Source organism: Herpailurus yagouaroundi, unplaced genomic scaffold (assembly GCF_014898765.1).
Source record: "Herpailurus yagouaroundi ecotype Mexico unplaced genomic scaffold, PumYag 187, whole genome shotgun sequence".
Taxonomy (NCBI): Eukaryota; Metazoa; Chordata; class Mammalia; order Carnivora; family Felidae; genus Herpailurus; species Herpailurus yagouaroundi.
In genome coordinates, this window is record NW_024412418.1 from 17,670,973 (window position 1) to 17,694,031 (window position 23,059).

At 40.8% G+C, this 23,059-nt stretch overlaps 1 protein-coding gene, 1 long non-coding RNA gene and 1 pseudogene across 2 annotated transcripts in view; 1 reads left to right on the forward strand and 2 right to left on the reverse strand.

The window, feature by feature from the left end:
* Nucleotides 1–846, reverse strand: part of CAT (catalase) — a 36,809-nt gene extending 35,963 nt beyond the window's left edge. The window contains exon 1 of the mRNA XM_040495478.1: nt 671–846. Within this exon, the coding sequence (XP_040351412.1) occupies nt 671–736 (66 nt within the window). The 5' untranslated portion in view covers nt 737–846. The remainder of the gene's footprint in view (nt 1–670) is intronic.
* LOC121043561 (uncharacterized) lies at nt 731–2,700 on the forward strand. Its single transcript, XR_005796909.1, has 2 exons — nt 731–829; nt 2,590–2,700. It is a non-coding gene; the product is annotated as an uncharacterized LOC121043561 (long non-coding RNA).
* A 2,449-nt stretch (nt 2,701–5,149) lies between these two features.
* LOC121043966 (thyroid transcription factor 1-associated protein 26-like) overlaps nt 5,150–23,059 on the reverse strand; it is a 58,583-nt pseudogene continuing 40,673 nt past the window's right edge.

Consider the following 23,059-nt stretch of genomic DNA (forward strand, 5'->3'; position numbering starts at 1 on the left):
CTTGTCTCGGCTCAGTGATTACACAGGCTCTCAAAGAATACGTCTGAATAAACGCCATTAATCCCTACTGTCGCTTCTAGCTCTACAAAGTTAGGCATGGTGTTTTTTAAATGCAAATGGAATAATGGATGTTAGGAGTGTTTAGTCGTTCAATGCAGTGCGTACTGAGTATCTGGTATCGTGAGCAGTGTTGGGGACGAGATGATAAAACACGATCCCTGCCCCCACGTCAAATATGGAAGCTTGTAGTTATTGCCAGATCAAGGTCAAGGCTGGAGCCCCGTTCCCACTCCCCCCCCCCACCCCCGCACCCACTTCCTTTCTTGCTCGGCTCTCTGCCTCTTTCCCCATGAGCCTTCATTCCTCCCTCAAGCTGCGACCTCTGTCCCAGCTGGCAGAATTGCAAAAATCGGAGCCAATCACTCACGCCCTGCGGCCGACGACAAATCCTGCAGGCGGGTCCCCAGCCCCAGAAACCTCTCCCCTTCTCCCCACGAATGGAACAGTCCTTCGAAACAGGAAAGCAGCGCCCAAGCAGCGCCCACCCCGGCCCGTGATCAGTGGTACTGCCCCTCTCCACACCGCAGCGCAGGAGAAGCCGGGCCGTTACTTGCCCACGCCCAGCTCTCTGCGCAAACCTTCAGGCCGGCTCGAGGGATGCAGGGTATACCTGCGAGGCCCGCTGCTCCTTCCAGAGCTTCATCTGGTCGCTGGCTGGATCCCGGCTGTCCGCCATGGTGTCCGACTGGCTTCGCAGAACGTTGCTGGCAGCCTCGGCGACGCGTCTCCACCCTCCGCTGGAAAGCCAGTCTACCGACGAGCGACTGAAGTAGGCGACCGCAGGCTCCGCCACTCAGCTCCGCCCCTCGCCCCGTCCCCCGAGGGAGGGCCGCCTCCTGATTGGCCGCTCGAGCGCCAGGCAGGATGGGATTGGAAGCCAAATATGGGCGGGAGAAGAGGGGCCAGGCGCTGGGCCTCCGGGAGGGAGACGCAACCCGGGGGCTGGGAAAGGCAGGAGAGGTGTGTGAAAAGCGGGGGAGCCCCGCCCTTCCGCCCCCCAAACGGCGGGATTTGTGAACCCGGGGCTGGGTCCCGTTTTGGGGGCCCTCAATCTTGCCCCCGGGTTATCAGCATCCTTCAGGCTGCCACGCGAAGCGACGGTTGGTGGCCTGCCTGTTTTGCTGAGGAAACGCTTAGGCGCCGCGGGGTGGGGCTTTGAGGCGTAAACACGGTCTCAGCTCATTTTAATAAGTCAGAAATCCTGGGATGAAGTCCAGTAATCTTCTCAAAGTCACGTTAGTTTTCCTGGATCACAGACTATTTCCACGGAAAAAAGTGAAACATTGACAAGTTCTTAAGGGTCTTCATGGTCTAAAATCCTTAGGAAGGAAGTTCAGCCTTTTAGGTTCCCTTTCGGCTTAGAAATTCCCCGTTTTGGACTATCTGCTGTGTGCCAGATGCTGCTAGATGTTTGCCAGACTATATCGTTTAATTTTTCAATCTCGCGATGAAAGTTTTATTATCCCCCGCTTGAAATATGACGAATCTGAGGTTAAGAGAGGTGGAGGAACTTAACTAATGGAGCTTAAAAGCCAGCAAAATGTCAGAACCTAGATCCTTGGGGGCCTGGGTCCTGAACCACTATGCTATCCTGCCTTTCTAAGAATAAGAATTTTGAAAAACTCTAAGAATTTTAGAATTCTATGTCTTTAAAGAGCCATATTGGAAAATTAAATCTTGAGTTATTGACTAATTTGTCAGTGTTATCAAATGGATTGAATGATTTTCCCCCTTCAGGTGCTACGATTTCTCTTTAAATATTACCTTGATGCATACGATCTTCAAATTCAGGGTGCTCAACTTTTACATTTGATATTTTTCAATAAAGCTACATATAATGGGTAGATATAGGATAGTGGAACTTTCAGGTGTTCTTGATTTTACAAAAGTGTGATATCAAGAATCTCAGGCCTACAAGTTTAACTTTTGCAGTTCATTGAAAGAGCAGCTCCCAAAACTGATCTTCAGTGCCCTGTTATTTTTCCTTCATTACACCTAACACAACTGCAAAGATGCTATTAGCTGTGTGATTTGTGTGGTGTCTTTTGCTACCCACTTCATTCCTACTGCCACCAGAGTATAAACTCCATGAGGGCAGGGGCCACATCTTGCTCTGTGTTGTATTCTGCACACCTAGAATTTATTGAGTACTTACTCCATGCCAAGGAGTCTTCTAAGATTTTTGTGTGCACCTGCTTACTTCACCCTCCCAACAACCCTATGACTTAGGTGCTAATATTATCCTCATTTTACAGTTTAGGAGACTGAGGCATGGAGAGGTTAAATAAGTAACTTGTCCAAGATTACACAACTATTAAAGGATAGAGCCAGGATTCCAGCCCCGTTCATCTCCTGGGCTCATGGCTTGTTGAATAAATAAATGTTGAAAAGATCAAACTAATCATTTTCTGTGTTGACTAAGATAAATTTCAACCAAGTAAATGAAAAGAGGCCTGGAGTCATGTGTTAACCCTTGATCTCTACATGAACATTGTCCTGTTTATTTTTTTTTCTCTGTGTTTCCTTTAGTGTTGGTTTGGATTCCTAACGAATTTCCAGTGAAAGAGAAATGGAGAGACAAGACACTTTCAGATCATGTCAAATCTTGTACATTAAAATAAGGTATGTGCTTACAAGTAATGGCCATGAATTTATATTAGCCACACTGGTAGCATTACATTCATTGGCTTTACAACTATAACCTAATTATAGTTTAAGTGAAAACACTCCTAAAAACCAGCCCTAGTTTAAAAATACATTAAACTGAATCTATCTGACTCCTAGGTAATCCCAAATGATTGGTTCAGTAAACAAATTTGGCCCCAGATTTTTATATTTTATTAATACAAACACGTGAATATTTTCATTGGTATTGAATACAATTGTTATTAGAAAATACTGTTAATTGTACTGAAAATTGTATTAGAAAATACTGTTCTCTGATTATTCAGAACCCAGTGAAATCAAATATACTGGCACAAAACATAATGTTATTGTTCCTGATATCACCAAATCTAAAACCAAACTTACAAAGTAGGCCATACAGTAAATGTTGAAGACAAAAGTCTGGGCACTCAACTGGAACCTTTATTGACAAATTTTCTTTCATCGGTATTTGAAATAGTGGAGGAACTGTGTCTTGTTGGATGACAGGTATGTAATATAGCACAGCATGAAAAGTAATGGAAACTGAGATAATTATTTCTATTCTAATTCCACCCACCCTCTGAGGGACTGAGAATGTTCCACATATCTTGATTTCATTCTTTTCGCAATAGCCTTGTGGAGTAACCTGGGGATAGAGATAGGGGTAGAAAAAAGGAAGAGTGTAAAAGACAAGAGATGTGTCACAACCCAGAATGCCCTGGGAGGGAAGGACAGTGAACACTACCACAGAATGGTATGTGTATGTTTTCAACCCACTGTGGACTAGTCCTGAGCAGACAGGAGAGGGAAAGCCAATTTGCAGAAAGTGACAATGGTTCTATATGGGTTTATACGTGTAAAACAGGCACATACCTTCTACTTTGCCTATTTTGCTTTTCCACGCATTACTTCTGCTCTAATAAGAACAATTACTTGGGGCCCCTGGGTGGCTCAGTCGGTTAAGTGTCCAACTTCAGCTCAGGTCATGATCTCACAGTTCATGCGTTTGAGCCCCACATCAGGCTCTGTGCTGACAGCTCAGAGCCTGGAGCCTGCTTCAGATTCTCTCTCTCTCTCTCTCTCTCTCTGTCCCTCCCCTGCTCACACTCTGTCTCTCTCTCTCAAAAATAAACATTTAGGGGCGCCTGGGTGGCGCAGTCGGTTAAGCGTCCGACTTCAGCCAGGTCACGATCTCGCGGTCCGTGAGTTCGAGCCCCGCGTCGGGCTCTGGGCTGATGGCTCAGAGCCTGGAGCCTGTTTCCGATTCTGTGTCTCCCTCTCTCTCTGCTCCTCCCCCGTTCATGCTCTGTCTCTCTCTGTCCCAAAAATAAATAAACGTTGAAAAAAAAATTAAAAAAAAAATAAATAAACATTTAAATAAATAAATAAATAAATAAATAAATAAATAAATAAAACAATTACTTAAGCGGAAGTAGCCCAGACCTCCTTTGAGGTCTGTTAATGGCCATAGTTGGAACATCCTGAGAGAAAAAAGCCATGTGCTTTTTCTCTTCCAGGCTACATGTTCCATGTTATTTATCTGGGTGTTTGAAAAAAGGAAACAGAAATAAGAATTTGGATTTTGTTATTACCCTAACTTTTTTTCCTGATTTTAAAAGTAATGTATACCTCCTAACGAGGGCTTGGAAATACAAAATAGTATATAAAATAAACAATTATCCACAGGTGGTAATAAATAGATATCTTTCCCACCAATACGTTCTCTTGTGTATGCAATGTGTGTGTGTGTGTGTGTTTGTGTTTGTGAGAGAGAGAGATTAATAACGGATCATACAGAATGTGTAATTTGTTGTGTGCTGCTTTTTTTTCCAACTATTAAATCTGCTTAGTAAAGATAGTTTTGCTCATACAAACAACAACAGTTGACAGCAGTCTGAGCGCTGGACACACCATCAGAGACGGGGAGGCACTGCAGGCACTCTGGAGCCCTTCCCCCACGCCCAGAGAAGAGTCTGGGTGCTTTTCCACCACCTTGCCCCTGAGGGAGATGAAAGCTGAAGGATTACTGCCACCCCCTGCCCCCAAAAGACCATGGCACGAAGGACTTCTCCTTACGTGGTCCGCTAATACTGGAGGAGGGTCTCCCTGCCCTCCCTGCCCTCTCCTCACTGGCCTGGACACAGGAAGTGAAGTTGTTCGGGAAGGGGGTGAAGAGGCTGATGGGGAAGGACCAGAGTCGGGACATCCTACCCACCCAACAGACCACAGTGGAAATTTGCAGGACCGCAAAAGTAGTGCTGCCTTTGCCCACAAGCTGATTTTTTTTTTTTTTAACTTTCAAAACACTTGATTTGGCCCAAATTTCATGTGATACAAAAGCATTACATGCTTAAACCTGTCACCCAGATAGAAGGCTCTTTCCATTCTTCAGGCCAACTTTCCTCACAGGCAAATAAATAAGAAACAAAGTATATTCTGTAGATCGTATATAGAAAATTTTCCTTTACAAGAACAAAAATATTTAGACGTTATATTTAGTGTAGCTTAGCGTTCCAGTTTATGGTGATAACTTCAGTTAATTGTTTGGAGGTACATGACATATGCAGAAGAACTCAATAGACAGCAGATAGGTTAACTCTTGATTAAGGACAAAATATCTGACAGGTTTCTTTTCTTGTATTTTTTTTTTTTAAAGATACTACATTTGTAAATTCAAGTTTGGTTGGCCCTTTTTAATCTTTTTGCTCAACATTTTGAATGCTTCCATTTTTTTTTCATTTTGTAGAGCCTTTGAACTTTGTCTCTCTCGTTTTCTACGCTCAAATTCTTGTTTCTTAGCAGCACACTTAGCTTGTACTCATTCATGTTTTTCTTCTGCTTTTCCATTTGATGCTTTCTTTTTCTTTCTTTTTTTTTTTTTTTAGAATAGTAATGAGGTTTACTCTTTTCCTATGCTGTTCTGGCTGAGCTGGTCACCTCCGCAATGTTCTTCAGACAAAGCCTGGTCAGTGCTAGATAGTTCTGGCAATGGCTGATCAACTTGTTCTTCTGACAAAAGCTGATTAGCTTTTCTAAATTGCTTCCTGAGCTTTCCTCTTCATCTCACTGGAGATGTTTCAGATTATCAAGGCATCCATCTGTGAATTGGGATTCCTATGAGGTTTGAACCTTCTTTTCCTACCGTAGCAATTTCTTGTAATTTTGCGGAATCTCCAGTTTTCTTGAAATGCAAAGCCTGTCCATCAGGAATGCTCCCTGCAAAAGAAAGCAAATGGTTAGGTCACCACATCCTTTGTTTAAATTTCTTATTCCTGATGGAAAACTCTTTTGCCACACATCCCCAAACTCCCTGTCCACCACCTTGCTGCCACCTCTCTGGCACCGTGGCACATCAACCATGTCCAAAGTCCTGCTTCTTTTACTTAATATTATGGAATGAAATTGTTCCTGAGTCTTTAAATATTCTTCCAAAGTGTGTTTTTTTTCCCTCATGCCTGCACAGTGTGCAATCAAAGGACTGATCCCTTATTTACACATTCCCTTACTGGAAACATTTAATTTTTTCCTACTATAAATAACAGTATAGTGAGCATCCTTCCTCTATTTGTATTTGTACTTACTTCCTTAGGACCCACTTCTAGAAGTAATTTTTGGTTCAAATCATATGCATATTTGAAGTCCCTTGTGACATACTGTCAGTTTTTTCTGCAAAATTTGAAATAGTTGACATTCACCAGCACTGAGAGTAAGGACTGGAAATAAAATTTTAAAGATGGATAAGTTGTTAGATTCTAGGTACCTATACATTGCATATTTTATTAGATTGTTCAGAAAGGACAACACCTCTCGCATTATATTCAGCCATTTCCACCTACCCCCATGAGATTCATTCCATCTGGTGAGTGGCTACAATGTCCTATGCACTCTGTGTGCTTGACTTTGGGAACATAGTAGTGAAGAGATGGGGATAGGCAAAAACAAGCAAAAAGCCAGGAAATAACATGATGTAAAGAGTGCTCTGAGGAAGAAAGTACAGCTGCTGCAGTGGTATCAGAGAAGGTCACCTAACCTGAACTTGAGAGGTCGTGAGAGGCTTCCTCAAGAAATAAAGGCCAAATGAACCTTGAAGGATGAACAGGTGTTAGGTATAGTGCCAAGAATAAGCATTATCTTAGCCCCACTGTGACCACAGAAAGCCGAAGAGATTTCTTCCATTCTTTCTCGAAAGTCTGACATCATCACTGATGGTATTGTGATACCTTGAATAGTATAGGGAGAGCAAGCAAACATTTGCGGCTGGAGTTCAGCCTTTTCGAAGTTTGCCCAAGCACGCTGGCCTCTGTATCTGACTCAGACTGGCTTTGACTTCTGCTGCTCACCCACTTTTCCTCCTCATCTGGGATCCTGCATGGCCTGTGCAAATCTGTCATGTTAACTACTGGGATTGCTATGCCTGGCTTGAGTTGTTTTCCAGGGCTGCTGTCTTTGAGATATTTTGACTGCCCCCTTTGTATGTGCTGTTAAGTGTTGTATTTGTGCTTGACTCCGGGCTTAAGTCTGTATGCAGAAACCAGACATGGGTTCTTAAAGTCCGACAATTCAAAAAAAATGACACATCCTCATAGATAAATCAATGCGTTCAATATAGCTTGAGACCACACACTTACGTATCTATGGAGAAGTGAATAGTTATAAATTATACATGCTGAGTGGAACTACTGGTTGTAGCTGGGGCTGTAGACCAAGAGGAGGGTCTCTCTCTTATCTTCTTTCCCAAAACCCAGATCATAGACCAGCAGGGCTTCAAGGGGCAAAACAACATGATGCACAGTTAAAGGTCTCAACTCTAGCATCAGAGCAGTGGGATTTGAATCCCACTATGGCTTCTTACAAACTGTGTGAACTCCACCAAGTCTTTGAAGCCTCTAGATATTAATAAGATATTAGACAATTAGCTATCAATACCTTCTGTAGTATGTATAGTCTAAGCAGCCATAATGAAAAGAACCTCCCCAAATACCATGGCTTCAACAATGTAAAAGTTTATTGCTCTCACACAAAACATCTCAGACCTAGATGGCATGACTGGTTAGGCAACTAAGCCGTCCTCAAAAATGAGGCCTTCATCTCTGAGTCTAAGGCGGTTGTCCCCCCTCACTTGGTCATGACTGCATGCCAACCATGAGAAGGGAAGCAAAGGAGCAAATGGAGCACATATCTGTCCCTTTTGAAGGCACAACCTTGATTTCTGCTCACATCAAATGGCACACTTGATTTCTGCTCACATTCCCTTGGTCAGAATTTGGTCACATGACCATGCTTAGCTGTACAAGAAGCTGGGAAATGTAGTCACTGGCTGTGCAATCATGTGCTTGACAAAACTCAGGCATTCTATGATAAAAGAAGAAAGGGAAAATGGATATTGGTGGTCAACTGGGATCATCTGCTACAACCAACCTCATTGGGTTGTTGCAAGGAATAAGAGAGATGGCGTGCACAGTGGGTGTTAGTGATCAGTATTTCTCATTATTGCTCTTGAGCACCACATGGCTCTTTGATGGACTGCTACAGCTGTTGAGGAAATACAGCAAACTTTGCACTAGCATATTATATTATAGCCACCCCTATAGAGTGTGCTATAGTGAAGAGACTGCCTCTGACCACTGCAGGTGTAACTCTGGGTTCACATTGTGGTGAATATTTAGAACACTGCCCTAAACCAAACCTTCTTGTTCCACATAGCCATCACCTCAAACTTATTTTATTTATTTATTTAGTACGCATTTATATCATCCCTGCTATGTCCCAGTCTGCACTGTAAAGGTGTTTCCCAATGTTAACCTATCTAATCCTTACAAGAACCCCATAAAGGATGAACTCTTATTATCTTCACTCTACATATGACACTGAGATATAGAAAGACTAAGTAACCTCCTAGGATGCCTGGGTGGCTCAGTTATTAAGCATCCGACTTCAACTCAGGTCGTGATCTCACAGTTGTTGAGTTCAAGTCCCACATTGGGTAAGCACGAGCCCCATTCAGGTGAGTTCGAGCCCTGCTTCTGGTGAGCTTCAGCCCTGCTCCATGTAAAAACACGAGCCCCAGGTGAGCCCTGCTCTCTCTCACGCTCTCATTCTCACTCTCTCTGCCCCTTGTGTGGGATTCTCCCTCTCCCTCTCTCTCTCTCAAAAAAAAAATAAGAATAAGAATAAGAAAGAAAGAAAAGAAAGCCTACGTAACCTCCTAAAGTCACATAGCTAATTAGTGCTGGGGCCAGGATTCAAACCAGGCTCTGGAGGTCACATCTCAATTTCAACATTGTTCTACCTGCCACAAAGCAGGCAGGAATACAGAAGGATCTGAGGTGAGTGTCCCACATTCTTAGAATACAACTGAAGTGAGGAGGCGTTAAGATGGCATGGGAGTAGGGAGAGCCTATGCTTGCCTCGTCCCTTGAACACAGCTAGATAAATATAAAATCATTTTGAACACCCAAGAAATTGATCTGAGGATTGAGAGTAAAACTGAATACCTGGGGTGAATAAAAAAACACCACATCGTGGAAGGTAGGAACTGCAGAGAGTTGATTTGGTGGAGGGAAGAGTTGTGGATGTTGCGATGGGGAGGAAGCCCTGATCACACAGAGGAAAGAGACAGGGAGACAGAGAGACAGAGAGGGAGAGAGAGAGAAAGTACAATGGGGCAATTGCACAAGAAAAACTCTTCCCCAAAACCATTGACTGGGAAAAAAAGAGGGGCTGAATACCAAAGGTTTTTATAAACAGTGGAGTGCAGAGTCTGACATTTCAGAGGTCCACACCATCGCTGGGGTTGCACTTGGTGGGGCTCCAGTGGGAAGGAAGGTAGAGACCCAACAGCAGGCAGTGTGGTCTAAGGATACCCTGGGTTGCAAGGGGAGACGCATTTCCCCTGCTTGGAAGGCATTTGGGAGAGGGGGCATGAGCACTCCAGGGGCAAAAGACCCGGTGGGCACCAGTGAGCTGCTCTGTTCACTAATATAGGAATGGGGATGCTGGCTGAGGGCAGCGAGACTTTCTGCCAGCTTCCTGCTGCCCTTTACCATAAACTCTGAATTGCTGCACAGTTGCACAATTTCTGGGACAAACTGGCAAACAGCTACAGTGCAGCGAGACCCTCCCTCAGGATCTCTAAAATTTGGAGTTTTTAAGCTGAGCCACGTACCTGAGATAAGACACAGGATTGCTGTGCCCCTGGCAGGCGGACACCTCAGACCCAGGCAGGGTGAAGGAGGGGATCTGATGAAAGCCAAGGACACAGAGAGGTGATTGTTTGCTCGTCTGTGAAGGCTTCCTGAAGATAGGTGGGTGGGAGCTCCCTGCTCCGGGGATGAGAGAGCAGGGCCACCCCATTTTCACCCGGCCCATCAGCACTGACCAACTTCGGGGAGCAAAACAGAGCCACCAAGTGGCTTGTACCAAACCGCTTATACCAAGCCTCACCCCTCTGCGTCCTGCAGTTGCTTCTCCAGCAGGCAAGTCTGCCTGATAATCAGCACCACAGGCCTCTGCCCCAGAAGACCAGCATACTGCTGGCATGCATCAAATCTACCGATTATAGAGTGCTGCAAACTTCAGCTCTAGGGGAAATAGGATCTAACTTCCTTTTTATTTTCATTTTATCATTATTTTATTTTTATTTTTGCTTTTAGTTATTTTTTTTATTTTTTAGATCTAGCTTCTTTTAACAAGTAGACAAAAACACACTAAGGATCTAGATTTCTTGCCTTTAAATTTTTTTCATTTATTTTTTTATTTTTGGATCTAGCTTCTTTTTTTTAATTTTTAAATTTTTTTTTTTATTTTTGAGAGAGAGAGAGAGAGAGAGGGAGAGCATGAGCAGGGGAGGGGCAGAGAGAGACACACACACAGAATCTGAAGCAGGCTCCAGGCTCTGAGCTGTTAGCACAGAGCCCAACATGAGCCTCAAGCTCACTGACCACAAGATCATGACCTGAGCCAATCAGACACTTAACCAACTGAGCCACCCAGGCGTCCCTGAATCTAGTTTCTTTTAATTAGCAGACCAAAACACACCTATGATTTAACTTCCCTTTTTTTTTCTTTTCTTTCCCGGGGCAAAATGACAATACATAGGAATTCACCCCAAAAGAAAGAACAGGAAGAAGTAATGGCCAGTGATTTAATCAATACAGATATAAGTAAGATGTCTGAACTATAATTTAAAATAACAATTGCAAGGATACTAACTGGGCTTTAAAAAAGCATAGAAGACACTAGAGAATTTCTTACTGCACAAATAAAAACTAAAATCTAGTTAGGCCAAAATTAAAATGCTATAACTGAGATGCAAACCCATGGATGTCATGACAGTGAGGATGGGTGAAGCAGAGGAATGAATCAGTGATATAGAAGATAAAATTATGGAAAATAATGAAGCTGAAAAGGAGAGGGAAAGAAAAGTATTGGATCATGAAGGTAGACTTACAGAAGTCAGTGACTCCTCAAAGCAAAATAACATTCATATCATAGGACTCCCAGAAGATGAAGAGAGAGAAAAAGGAGCAAAAGGCTTATTTGACCAAATTATAGCAAAAACTTCCCTAATCTGGAGAAGGAGACAGACATTGAAACCCAAGAAGCACAGAGAACTCCCATTAAATTCAACAAAAGCTGGCCATCACCAAGACGTATCACAGTCAAATTCACAAAATACAAGGGCAAGGAAAGAATCCTGAAAACAGTAAGGGGGAAAAAGTCCTTAACCTGCAAGGGAAGACAGATCAGGTTCTTAGCAGATCTGTCCACAGAAACTTGGCAGGCCAAAAGGGAGTGGCAGGATATATTCAACATGCTGAATGGGAAAAATATGCAATCAAGATGCTTTATTCAGCAAGGCTGTCATTCAGAATAGAAGAAGAGATAAAGAGTATCCCAGACAAACAAAAACTAAAGGAGTTTGTGACCACTAAACCAGTCCTGCGAGAAATATTTAAGGGTACTCTTTGAGTGGGGAATAAAAAGACCAAAAGCAACAAAGACCAGAAAGGAACAGAGAACATCACCAGAAACACCCAACTTTGCAGGCAATACAATGGCACTAAATTCATATCTATCAGTAGTCACTCTGAATATAAATGGACTAAATGCTCCAATCAAAAGACATAGGGTATCAGAATGGATGATAAAAAAAAAAAAAAAAAAAAAAAAAAAAGAACCACCTTGGGGGCCTGGGTGGCTCAGTTGGTTAAACATCTGACTCTTGATTTTGGCTCAGGTCTTGATTTCAGGGTTGTGAGATCAAGCCCCATGTCAAGCTCTGTGTTGAGTATAGAGCCTGGTTACAATTCTCTCTCCCTCTCTCTCTGCTCCTCTCCCCCACTTATTCTTTCTCTCTCTCTCAAAAAATAAAAATAAAACAAAACAAAACAAACAAAAAAAAACCCATCTATATGCTGCCTACAAGAGACTCATTTTAGACCTAAAGACACCTGCATACTGAAAGTGAGGGGATGAAGAACCATCTATTATGCTAATGGACATCAAAAGAAAGCCAGAGTAGCCATACTTATATCAATCAAACTAGATTTTAAAACAAAGACTGTGATAAGAGATGAATAAAGACATTATATCATAATTAATGCCTCATAATCAAGAACATCTAACAATTGTAAACATGCCCCCAACTTGAAGCACACAAATATATAAATCAATCACAAACATAAAAAAACTCAATGATAATAATACAGTAATGGGGGGCTCCTAACTGGCTCAGTTGGTTAAACATCTGACTCTTGATTTTGGCTCAGGTCATGATCTCACAGTCATGAGATTGAGCCCCACTTCATGGCTCATGGTGAGCATGGAGCCTGCTTAAGATTCTCCCTCTCCCTCTCCCTCCACCCCTCCCCCACTCACACTCATGCTCATGCTCTCTCTCTCTCTCTCAAAAAAAAATTACAATAATAGTAGGGGATTTTAACATCTCACTTATATCAATGGAAACATCATCTAAGCAGGAAATCAACAAGGGAACAATGGCTTTGAATGACACACTAGATCAGATGGACTTAACAGATATATTCAGAATATTTTATCCTAAAGCAGCAGAATACACATTCTTTTCAAGTGCACATGGAACATTCTCCAGAAAAGATCACAGAATGGGTCACAAATCAGCCCTCAATAAGCATAATAAGATTGAGATCATACCATGCATACTTTCAGACAATAACACTCTGAAACTTGAAGTCAATTACAAGAAACAATATTGGAAAGACCTCAAATACATGGAGGCTAAAGAACATCCTACTAAAGAATGAACGGTCTAACCAGGAAATAAAAGAAGAAATAAAAATTACATGGAAGCAAATGAAAATGAAAACATGACAGTCCAAAATCTTTGGGATGCAGCCAAGTCTGTCCTAAGAAGGATGTATATTGCAATACCTCAAGAAGCAAGAAAAGTTTCAAATATACAGCCTAACCGTACACCGAAAAGAGACAGAAAAGGAACAGCAACTAAAGCCTAAATTCATCAGAAGGAGGGAAATAATAAAGATTAGAGCATAAATAAATGATATAGAAACAAACAAAAAAAAACCCAGTAGAACATATCAATGAAACTAAGAGCTGGTTCTTTGAAATAATTAATCAAATTGAAATAATTAAATTAATCGCCAGGCTTATCAAAAAGAAAAGAGAAAGTACCCAGATAGGTAAAATCATGAATGAAAGAGGAGAGATCACAACCAACACTAAAGAAATACAAACAATTGTAAGAGAATATTATGAAAAATTATATGCCAACAAACTGGGAAATCTGGAAGAAATGGACAAATTCCTGGAAACATACAAAGTACCAAAGCTGAAACAGAAAGAAATAGAAAATGTGAACAGACCCATAACCAGAAAAAAAATGGAATCATTAATTAAAAAGCTCCCAAAAAACAAAAGTCCAGGGCCAGATGGCTTTCCAGGGGAATTCTACCAAATATTTAAAGCATAGCTAACACCTATTCTTCTCAAATTGTTTCGAAAAATAGAAATGGAAAGAAAACTTCCAAACTCCTTCTACAAGGCCAGCATTACCTTGATTCTAAAACCAAATAAGTAACCTACTAAAAAGAATTAAGACCAATATCCCTGATGAACATAGATGTAAAAATTCTCCACAAGATACTAGCAAATTGAATCCAACAGTACATTAAAAGAATTATTCACCACAATCAAGTGGGATTTATTCCCGGGCTTCAGGGGTGGTTCAATATTCACCAATCAATCAACATGATACATCACATGACCCTCTTAATAGATGCAGAAAAAGCATTTGACAAAATAGAGCATCCATTCTTCATAAAAACCCTCACCAATGAAAAAATAGATGGACCAAACTTCAAAATCATAAAGGCCATATACAAAAGACCCACAACTAATATCACCCTCAGTGGGGAAAAACTGAGAGCTTTTCCTCTATGTTCAGGAACAGGACAGGGATGTCCACTCTCACCATTACCATTTAACATAGTCTTGCTGTCTTAGCCTCAGCAATCAGACAACAAAAGGAAATAAAAAGGCATCCAAATTGGCAAAGAAGTCAAACTTACACTATTTTCAGACAACGTGATACTCCATGTAGAAAACCCGAAAGACTCCACCTAAAGATTGTTACAACCAATACATGAATTCAGCAAAGACACAGGATATAAAATCAACATACAGAAATCTGTTGCATTTCTACACACCAATAACGAGGCAGCAGCAAAAGAAATCAAGGAATTCATCCCATTTACAATTGTACCCAAAACCATAAGATACCTAGGAATACACCTAATCAAAGAGGTACAAGATCTGTATTCTGAAAACTGTGGAATACTTATGAAAGACATTGAAGAGAATACAAAGAAATACATTCCATGTTCATGAATTAGAACAGATATTGTTACAATGTCTATACTACCCAAAGCCATCTGCACATTTAATGCAATCCCTATCAAAATACCACCAGCATTTTTCAGAGCTAGAAAAAAACAATCCTAAAATTTGTATGGAACCACAAAAGACCTTGAATAGCCAAAGCAATCCTGAAAAAGAAAAGCAAAGCTGGAGGCGTCAGGATTCTAGACTTCAAGCTGTATTACAAAGTTCTAGTCATCAAGACAGGATGGTACTGGCACCAAAAAAAAAAAAAAAAAAAAAAAAAAGACACATAGATCAATGGACTAGAATAGAAAATCCAGAAATGGGCCCACAACTATATGGTCAACTAATCTTTGGCAAAGGAGGAAAGAATATGCAATGGAAAAAAGACAGTCTCTTGAAAAAATGGTGTTGGGAGAACTAGACAGCGACACGTAGAAGAAGGAAAATGGGCCGCTTTTTTACACCATACCCACAAATAAATTCAAAATGGATGAAATACCTAAATGTGAGACAAGAAAACATCAAAATCCTAAAGGAGAACACAGGCCTTGGCTGCAGCAACTACTTACCAGACACATCACTGGAGGCAAGTTAAACAAAAGCAAAAATGAATTTTTGGGACTTCATCAAGATAAAAAGCTGCTGCACAGTGAAGGAAATAAGCAACAAAACTAAAAAGCGGCCTATGCAATAGGAAAATATATTTGCAAATGACATATCTGATAAAGGGTTAGTATCCAAAATCTATAAAGAACTTGTCAAACTCAACACCCCAAAAATAAATAATCTAGTTAAGAAACGGGCAGAAAACATTAATAGACATTTTTCCAAAGAAGACATCCAGATGACTAGCAGACACATGAAAAGATGCTCAATGTCACTCATCATCAAGGAAATACAAATCAAAACCATGAAGAGATACCACCTCATGCCCATCAGAATGGCTAAAATTGACAACACAAGAAACAACAGGTGTTGGTGAGGATGTGGAGAACAGGGAACCCTCTCGCACTGTTGGTGGGAATATAAACCAGTGCAGCAACTTTGGAAAACAGTATGGAGTTTCCTCAAAAAGTTACAAATAGAACTACCTTATAATCCAGCAATTACACTATGAGGTAATGACCCACAGCATAAAAAAATACAGATTTGGAGGAGTACATGCACCCCAATATTTATAACAGCATTAGCAACAATAGCCAAACAATGGAAAGAGCCCAAATGTCCATTGACTGATGAATGAATAAATAAGATGTGCTATGTATACACACACACACGCAAACAAATACAATGGAATATTACTCAGCCATCAAAAAGAATGAAATCTTGCCATATGCAACAACATGGATGGAGCTAGAGTGTATTGTGCTAAGAGAAATAAGTCATTCGGAGAAAGACAAATACCATATACCATATGATTTCACTCATATATGGGATTTGAGAAAAAAAAAAACACTTGAACATATGAGAGGGGGGAAAAGAGAGGGAAATAAACCATAAGAATCTCTTAATGATAGAGAACAAACTGAAGGCTGTTGGAGGGACATGGCAGGAGGATGGGCTAGATGGGTAATGGGTATTAAGGACGGCACTTGTTGTGATGAGCACTGGGTGTTATAAGTGACGACCCACTAAATTCTACTCCTGAAACCAATATGGCACCGTATGTTAACAAACTAGAATTTAAATAAAAATTTGAAGAAGAAAAAAGAACACAACTGAAGCATTGTACCACCCCTGCCCACCCGTGGGCCTGGCTTTCTGATGTAAACCAATTGTGAACCCCATACAATTGAGAAAGGCCACAAGAAAATAACATTTCAGAGTGTCTTTGAAAAGAAGAGTGGGAAGTGGTTGTGATATAAGAGCATTACAGGCCTAGGGAACCCTCTGGGATTGAGGAGTAGCCAAAGGAGGTGAAAAGAGTACCAAAGAAGATGGGGCTTGTAGAGGCAGTGAGGATGAAAGGAGAGGAGCAAGATCCTTAGACATCTCCCCATCTTGACAGTAAAGAGCAGCCAGAGCTCCAAACTTTGAAGTTAGTACAGTGAATATACCTGAGAAAATATGTTCATTAAAAGACTCACTTTCCACCAGGCAAGAGATTCCATTGACGTGTATTATCATTTATATGAAACTCCTGCTCTAGGATATGTGGAAATAAGCAGATTCAATTCTGAGACACTGTGACGTGAAGCTAAATTCTTCATATGGTGTCAAGTGTCAAAAAGCAATTGCTTCGTGCAATCTGAAAGCGAAAGTCTATTTCCTTTCTCAAAATATAAAACTTTAAAATATAGTATGCAATATATGCATTATATGTTATTGTCTAGCTTACTTTCCACCAGCTGTTGTTCAAATTTTGCCCCATTTATCCTTCCTACTCTTCCACCTTTGTCCCCTGCCTTATCTTTCTCTCATTCTACTTAGTGAGCACTAGCTTAATTCTCTGGAACCTTGCGCTGGGATTATATCTTTCCTAGTTCTGTCCCACCCAACATTCCAAATACCAGTGAATAGCTGTTACTAATACTTTCCTCCTCCCTGGCCTCTGACATTTCAACTACTTGATGGGTGAATTATAGATGACTCGCTAATAAAATTTTCAAAGTGTACAGTTCTTTCACTGAATGCCCTTTTGATATCTGCCTCCTCAAAGTACGGAAGGCACATTGCTCAGCTTCTGGGCCTGAAGTTTACTACGTTCCCTTCTCAGGAAGGCCTTCTTCATCACCTCTCTTAGGTTACAGCCTCCTGCAGGGTTCGCCATCTTACCTTCCCTGCTTTATATTTTCCCCATGGTACTTCTCACCTTCTAACATACTGTAGAACTGACTTAAGTTGTTTAACATATATTTTTTTCCACACTAGAATAGAAGCCTCATGAGGAAGGCGGGTTTTGTTTTGTTTTTATTTACCAGCACTTGGAATTTTTCTGGCACTCAGTAGGTGTTTGACCAACATTGATTAAATGAGTCAACAAATACATGAATTAAGGAGTGAACTAATAGTACCAGGATAAACCATAGGACAAACCAGCAGAGTAGGTAACAGTTTGCCTTAAGGGATTTGATAAGATCCCTTGTTCAAATACATTGTACCCTCTTGTTTCATTTTCAGAGATATTTTCCTCTAGGCCATGAAAGCTTTCTCATATTTAGGAGTCCTCTTTGAGAAAAGAAATGTATTCCAACCATCATGAGCCTTCTGATACGATGTGCCAAGAAGAACACGTCACTTCTGTGGCATTCCTACCAAAAATGCATCACCTGAGTCTAATCATGAGGAAACATCAGACAAACTCAAATTTAAGGATGTTCTATAAAATCATTGGTCTGCACTTTTTAAAATATAAAGAAAAAGAAAGATAAAGACTAACTATCTCAATTTAAAGAAGACTCATGGATGCCAATTAAGTATAAAGTGTGTTCCTGGATTGGATCTGGAATGAGGGGAAAGGCTTAAAGAATATTATTGGGATAATTTATAAAATTTAATATAGGCTATACATTTAATATGAATAATAACGCTATCAATGTTAAATTTCCTGGTACAATTAAAATTCCTGCAATTTTAATATTATATCAAAGTAAACATTTACCAGAAAAAAAGGAAACACATTCCTAGGAGGGGTTTTATATAAGTATTTCCTCAGGTAATACCTTAATTATAAGTTATATAGTAACTGACAGAGACCCAGAATGGGGCCCAGTTTAGGCCTTATGTGGGGGTGAAGGAGTAGCAAGAACAAAGAGAAAAGGAGGATAAGGAGGTAGTGGAAGCCATTGAATTCAAATTTTACCTATGCCACAGTTTTGCCTTGGACCAGTGACTTTTTTGTGTGAACAATTTAAGATACAAAGACCTAAGTTCAAAAGTAAGAAGATATAAACACAAATAGTCAGGCTACCTCGAGAAATGACCATATGATTTTCTTACTTCTTATATACCTTATGAGATATGACGTATTAGTACTTATAAAACCCCGAGATCATCCAACAAAACAGACTGTAAGGTTACCTTATATTATTATCCTGAGGTAAGGAATTACTTGCCAGTGAACATTTGTTTTTGACTTTTTTATTGCTGTATAATTAGTTGATACTAGTTTAGTAAATATCAGCTGTTATCTTCAAAACGGGCCCTGATTTTATGGCTGCTTTGGTGGTGTTTGGAACATGACTGATACTGCTGTGTGATCACACTGTCAGGTTTAGAGATTGTTCTGTTTATTGTTCCATTGACAGGAACTCTGACAACACAAGTCCTGATGTCTGAAGTTAATTAAGTGTGGATGTCTCACCCTACTATAACAATATACATTCCTTAAACAGTCTAATCTCTGATATCCAAGGGTCCATAGTAAAAATCAATCATAAAGTAAATCTTGAGCAAAGGAAAGTATCATGATCTTGGAAAGGGGTTGAGACAGCTGAAGCTTACAACAAACAGAAGGTGCCAAAACTATCAGTCACCAAGACTCCCCCTCATGCCACAACCAACCCCACAGGGAGCATCACAGTTGAAAGAAAGATCTAGCAGTGGCTAACCACAGGCTACACGGACAGGGAATTCAACATCGACCATGGACAGAAACATCGCATTGGACTGGGGACAGAGGAGGTATGTAGTTTGCACCAGGGAAAGTATATACCCTTCTTACATCATATTGTCCCATGTTATTATTACTCTTTGTCCCTTCCAAACATATGAACACAAAAGTCCCATGTCCTAAAAATGGGGGAAAAAAATTTGTAACTGTCAGAAATATTACATAACATGAAACACAGCAGTCTATGAAATCAGCCACATAAATGATGAAACCAAAGCAAAAGTTCTAGTTGTTCTGTGGCAGTGTTTAAAAGAAAGGGGTAAGAAAGGCATATTTGTGAAGAAAGAAACTAAAAAGCAGAAAATATTGTGTGCTCAGACATGTGAAGAGCCCTATCTACACCATGTTAGATTATCCAAACGCTCCATTCCCAACCATTTTAGCCACCCTTTACATGTGTTTATGACTATAGGGAATGAAAAGCAGATCAAAACATTGTCCCCACAGCCCATATTTGTAGCAAACACTCCTTCCCTTCAAAACATTAGAAATTTGTGGATGTAGGGCCAGGAAGTCTGAATCATAATTAAATGTGGATATGCTATTATTTAATACTGTTGTGAATCTAAAAGAAATGATGACCAAGTGGTCAAAGCTAGTGCCTCCCTGAGAGCCCAAGCCACAGTTAGACTGAGGGCCGATGTAGCTGTGGGAACCTGGCTGGAAAGGAAGGCTTAGAAGGAACTAAAGTGATAAGGGTGAGTTGATGGAGATTAAATAGTCTGTCCTCATCAGAGAAAAAATAAAGGAAGGAAGGACGGAGGGTGGGGAAGGGAGAGGAGAGAGAGAGAAAGGAAGGAGGGAAGGAGAAAGAAAGAAAGAAAGAAAGAAAGAAAGAAAGAAAGAAAGAAAGAAAGAAAGAAAAAGAAAATAAACAGCAATCAAGACTCAACTTGGGTGGCTCAGTCAGTTGAGTGTCCAGCTCTTGGTTTCAGCTCAGGTCGTGATCTCACAGTTCATGAGTTCGAGCCCCACATTGAACTCCACACTGATGGCGCACAGCCTGCTTGGGATTCTCTCTCTCTCTCTCTCTCTCTCTCTCTCTCTCTGCCCTCTTCCGCTCACACATGTGCCCCCACCTTTCTCTCTCAAAATAAATAGATAAACTTAAAAAAAAAAAAAAAGACAACCTGGAAATGCTAAGGAAAGTACCATTTGCCCAGAATTAAAACATGGAATTTGTTCCAGTGAAGTCCAGAGAATGGTGGCTAATGAAGGGATCAAAATGGAGAGGTGGAAGAATCAAAGGCTGGCTACAAGAGACCTTTCCACTTAGAAAACTTGCCTAGCAGCCAGCAAAGAGGAACATTGGTCCTCAGCAGCTGCACTTTGAGTGCCTGGGGCATGCCTGAACTCAAAGAATCTAACTGAAAACTATTTACTGACCAATGAACCATAGGTTCTGTTTAACCAGCATACAGGTCTATGGACTTGTTCTTTCTCCTCCAAGTGCTAGTTTCCAATCCTTGATTTGGAGCAGTTAACAACTCCTGACTTTTTCCCCTTGGCAAAACTGGTCAGTGAATGTCTTCTCTAAAGTGTGTTCTGTTGCCTAGTGAGTTAAGAAATACTTGACTTTTTTTTTAAGCACTGGGGATCCCCCCCACCCCGCCCGGCCAGAGGAACATGAACAAGAAAGATAGGGGATGATGTGTAAATTAGCTAAAGGTAACTCTAGTCCCCCAAAGCCTTATGCAACCAGGTGAAGTTTGGAAAGAACCAGCTCATGTTTCCTAGTCCCGGGTATGGGGACAGGGCCACCGAACAGATGCAGAGAGAAGAGAATGGCTAGGTAAGTGTAGTCTTTGTGAATGCAGTTCTTGTGTCCTCGCCACCACTGCTCGTCCTTCACTTCTACCCCCAGTGCCTGTGGTTTTCCTCTTTACAACAACAGTGGAAAACTGGAAACCCCTCCCTTCCTGCTGGGGGTGTCAACACAGCTTTTCTCTTGCAGCTCAGATCGCTGCTGCCAATGGCACCACCATATAATGGCACTGCTTCCAAGTGGACCCTATCGCATTTACTATGGCCATTGCCACCCCCTCTTGTTTGATTGCCATGCCCTCCAACAATCTTTTGCTGCTCAGCCAAGTACCTCCCCTGACCCCTGCTAATGTGCCCACCACATAGGGAGATCAACATCCCAGTTTTGTCTAGGACAAAGGTGTTTCCAGGGACGTAGGACTTTCAGTGCTAAAACAAGAAAGTCCCAGGCAAACCAGAATAGATCGGCATCCTGCCACCATAGTGCCACAACTGCCACTGCCACTGACTTGTGTCTTAGCATACGAGATGGAAACAGCGGAATCAGGAGCAGTCCGAAGAAAAACTACTGGGGTAGCTTTTTCCTCTGCCTTCAGGACCCTGCTGGGTCCCCTGGAAAAACTCACACACCTCCATTTCCCTGGATGGAACTATGTGGCCCTAGGAGATGTACTTCCTCTCTGCAGTCCATCCTCTGTGACAGTTCTCTGTCCATCCTGCTCTTCCCAATGCCATTATCTTTGGGGAAGACCTACACTCACAACCAGAGTGACAGGGCCTGTACTTATAATGATATGTATGCAGCAAGATACCACGTAGAATTCTCTTTTTTTTTCACTTTAAAATCTGCTAATATGTTATATTAAAGGTTAAAGGGTAGGGATACTTCCAGATAAGTGTACTTTCAGGTATTTTAAAAACGAAAACAAACTGAAATCTTTCGAGGAGAAATTTCTTAATGTCACCAAAAACTAAAACAAAACAAAACAAAACAAAACAAATCAAAATGGAAATTAATTTGCTGGCTTTTATAAAAGCCACATACGCTTATTTCAAGTGCTTTAGAAAACAGAGAAAATCATATAAACTTAACTAAAAATATCATCCCAAATCCCACCACTCCAAGATAACCACTGTTAATATTTTGATCAATTAGATAAAATTAATATTGTATATGTCCTTCTAGTTTTATCTATGCATATCTATGTGCTTAGATATACAAGGCTTTAAATAAAAATGAAATCATATAATATATACATTATGTATAAATATGTGTATATACATACAATACTTCTTTTCATTTATTAATATGTCATAAACATCTTTCCATGTCAGTATATAATAATCTACATGATAATTTTTTAAGTTTATTTATTTATTTGGAGAGAGAGGAAGAGAGAGAGAGCAAGCACAAGCAAGGAGGGGCAGAGAGAATCCCAAGCAGGCTCCACACTGAGCCCGATGCCAGGCTTGATCCCACAATAAGGGAGTTGGTTCATGACCTGATCTGAAGTCAAGAGTTGGACGCTTCACCAACTGAGCCACCCAGGTGCCACTACATGACCATTTTTAATGGCTACATGGTATACCATTGATGCTTACTGTAGGTGCTCTTTAGCGTGAGTAGGGCCAACAGAAATTTCCCAAGGAGAAACTGTTAAGAAAGCATTTTTCTTAGGGGCTATCTCTGTTTCACTGTCAGGCTGGCACCTCTGAAAAATCTGCCATAACTGAAATTCCCAAAAAAGTTTACAGAGTAGTCCCTAAAATAAAATATCTAAAATTGTACATTTATCAAATATTAGCAAAAAAACCCGAAAAACAAAAATGGAAATAGAAAACCCAGAGGCACTCTAGTCTAATAGACAATGAATCGTGTTCTGAAACAGAAAACTGTTCCAGAAAACAAAAACAAAGAGGAGAAAATAACTGTCAATTAATGTCAGTGCAGTCCCAAGAGGTAAAAAACAAATTTACAAGAACTAAATAAAGAAGCGAGCCATCATGAATGAAGCAGAGGTAAAAATCATAGGAGAAAATGGAAGGACAGCCCTAAAGGTAAAAAAAAAAAAAAAAAAAAAAAAAAGAAGGCAA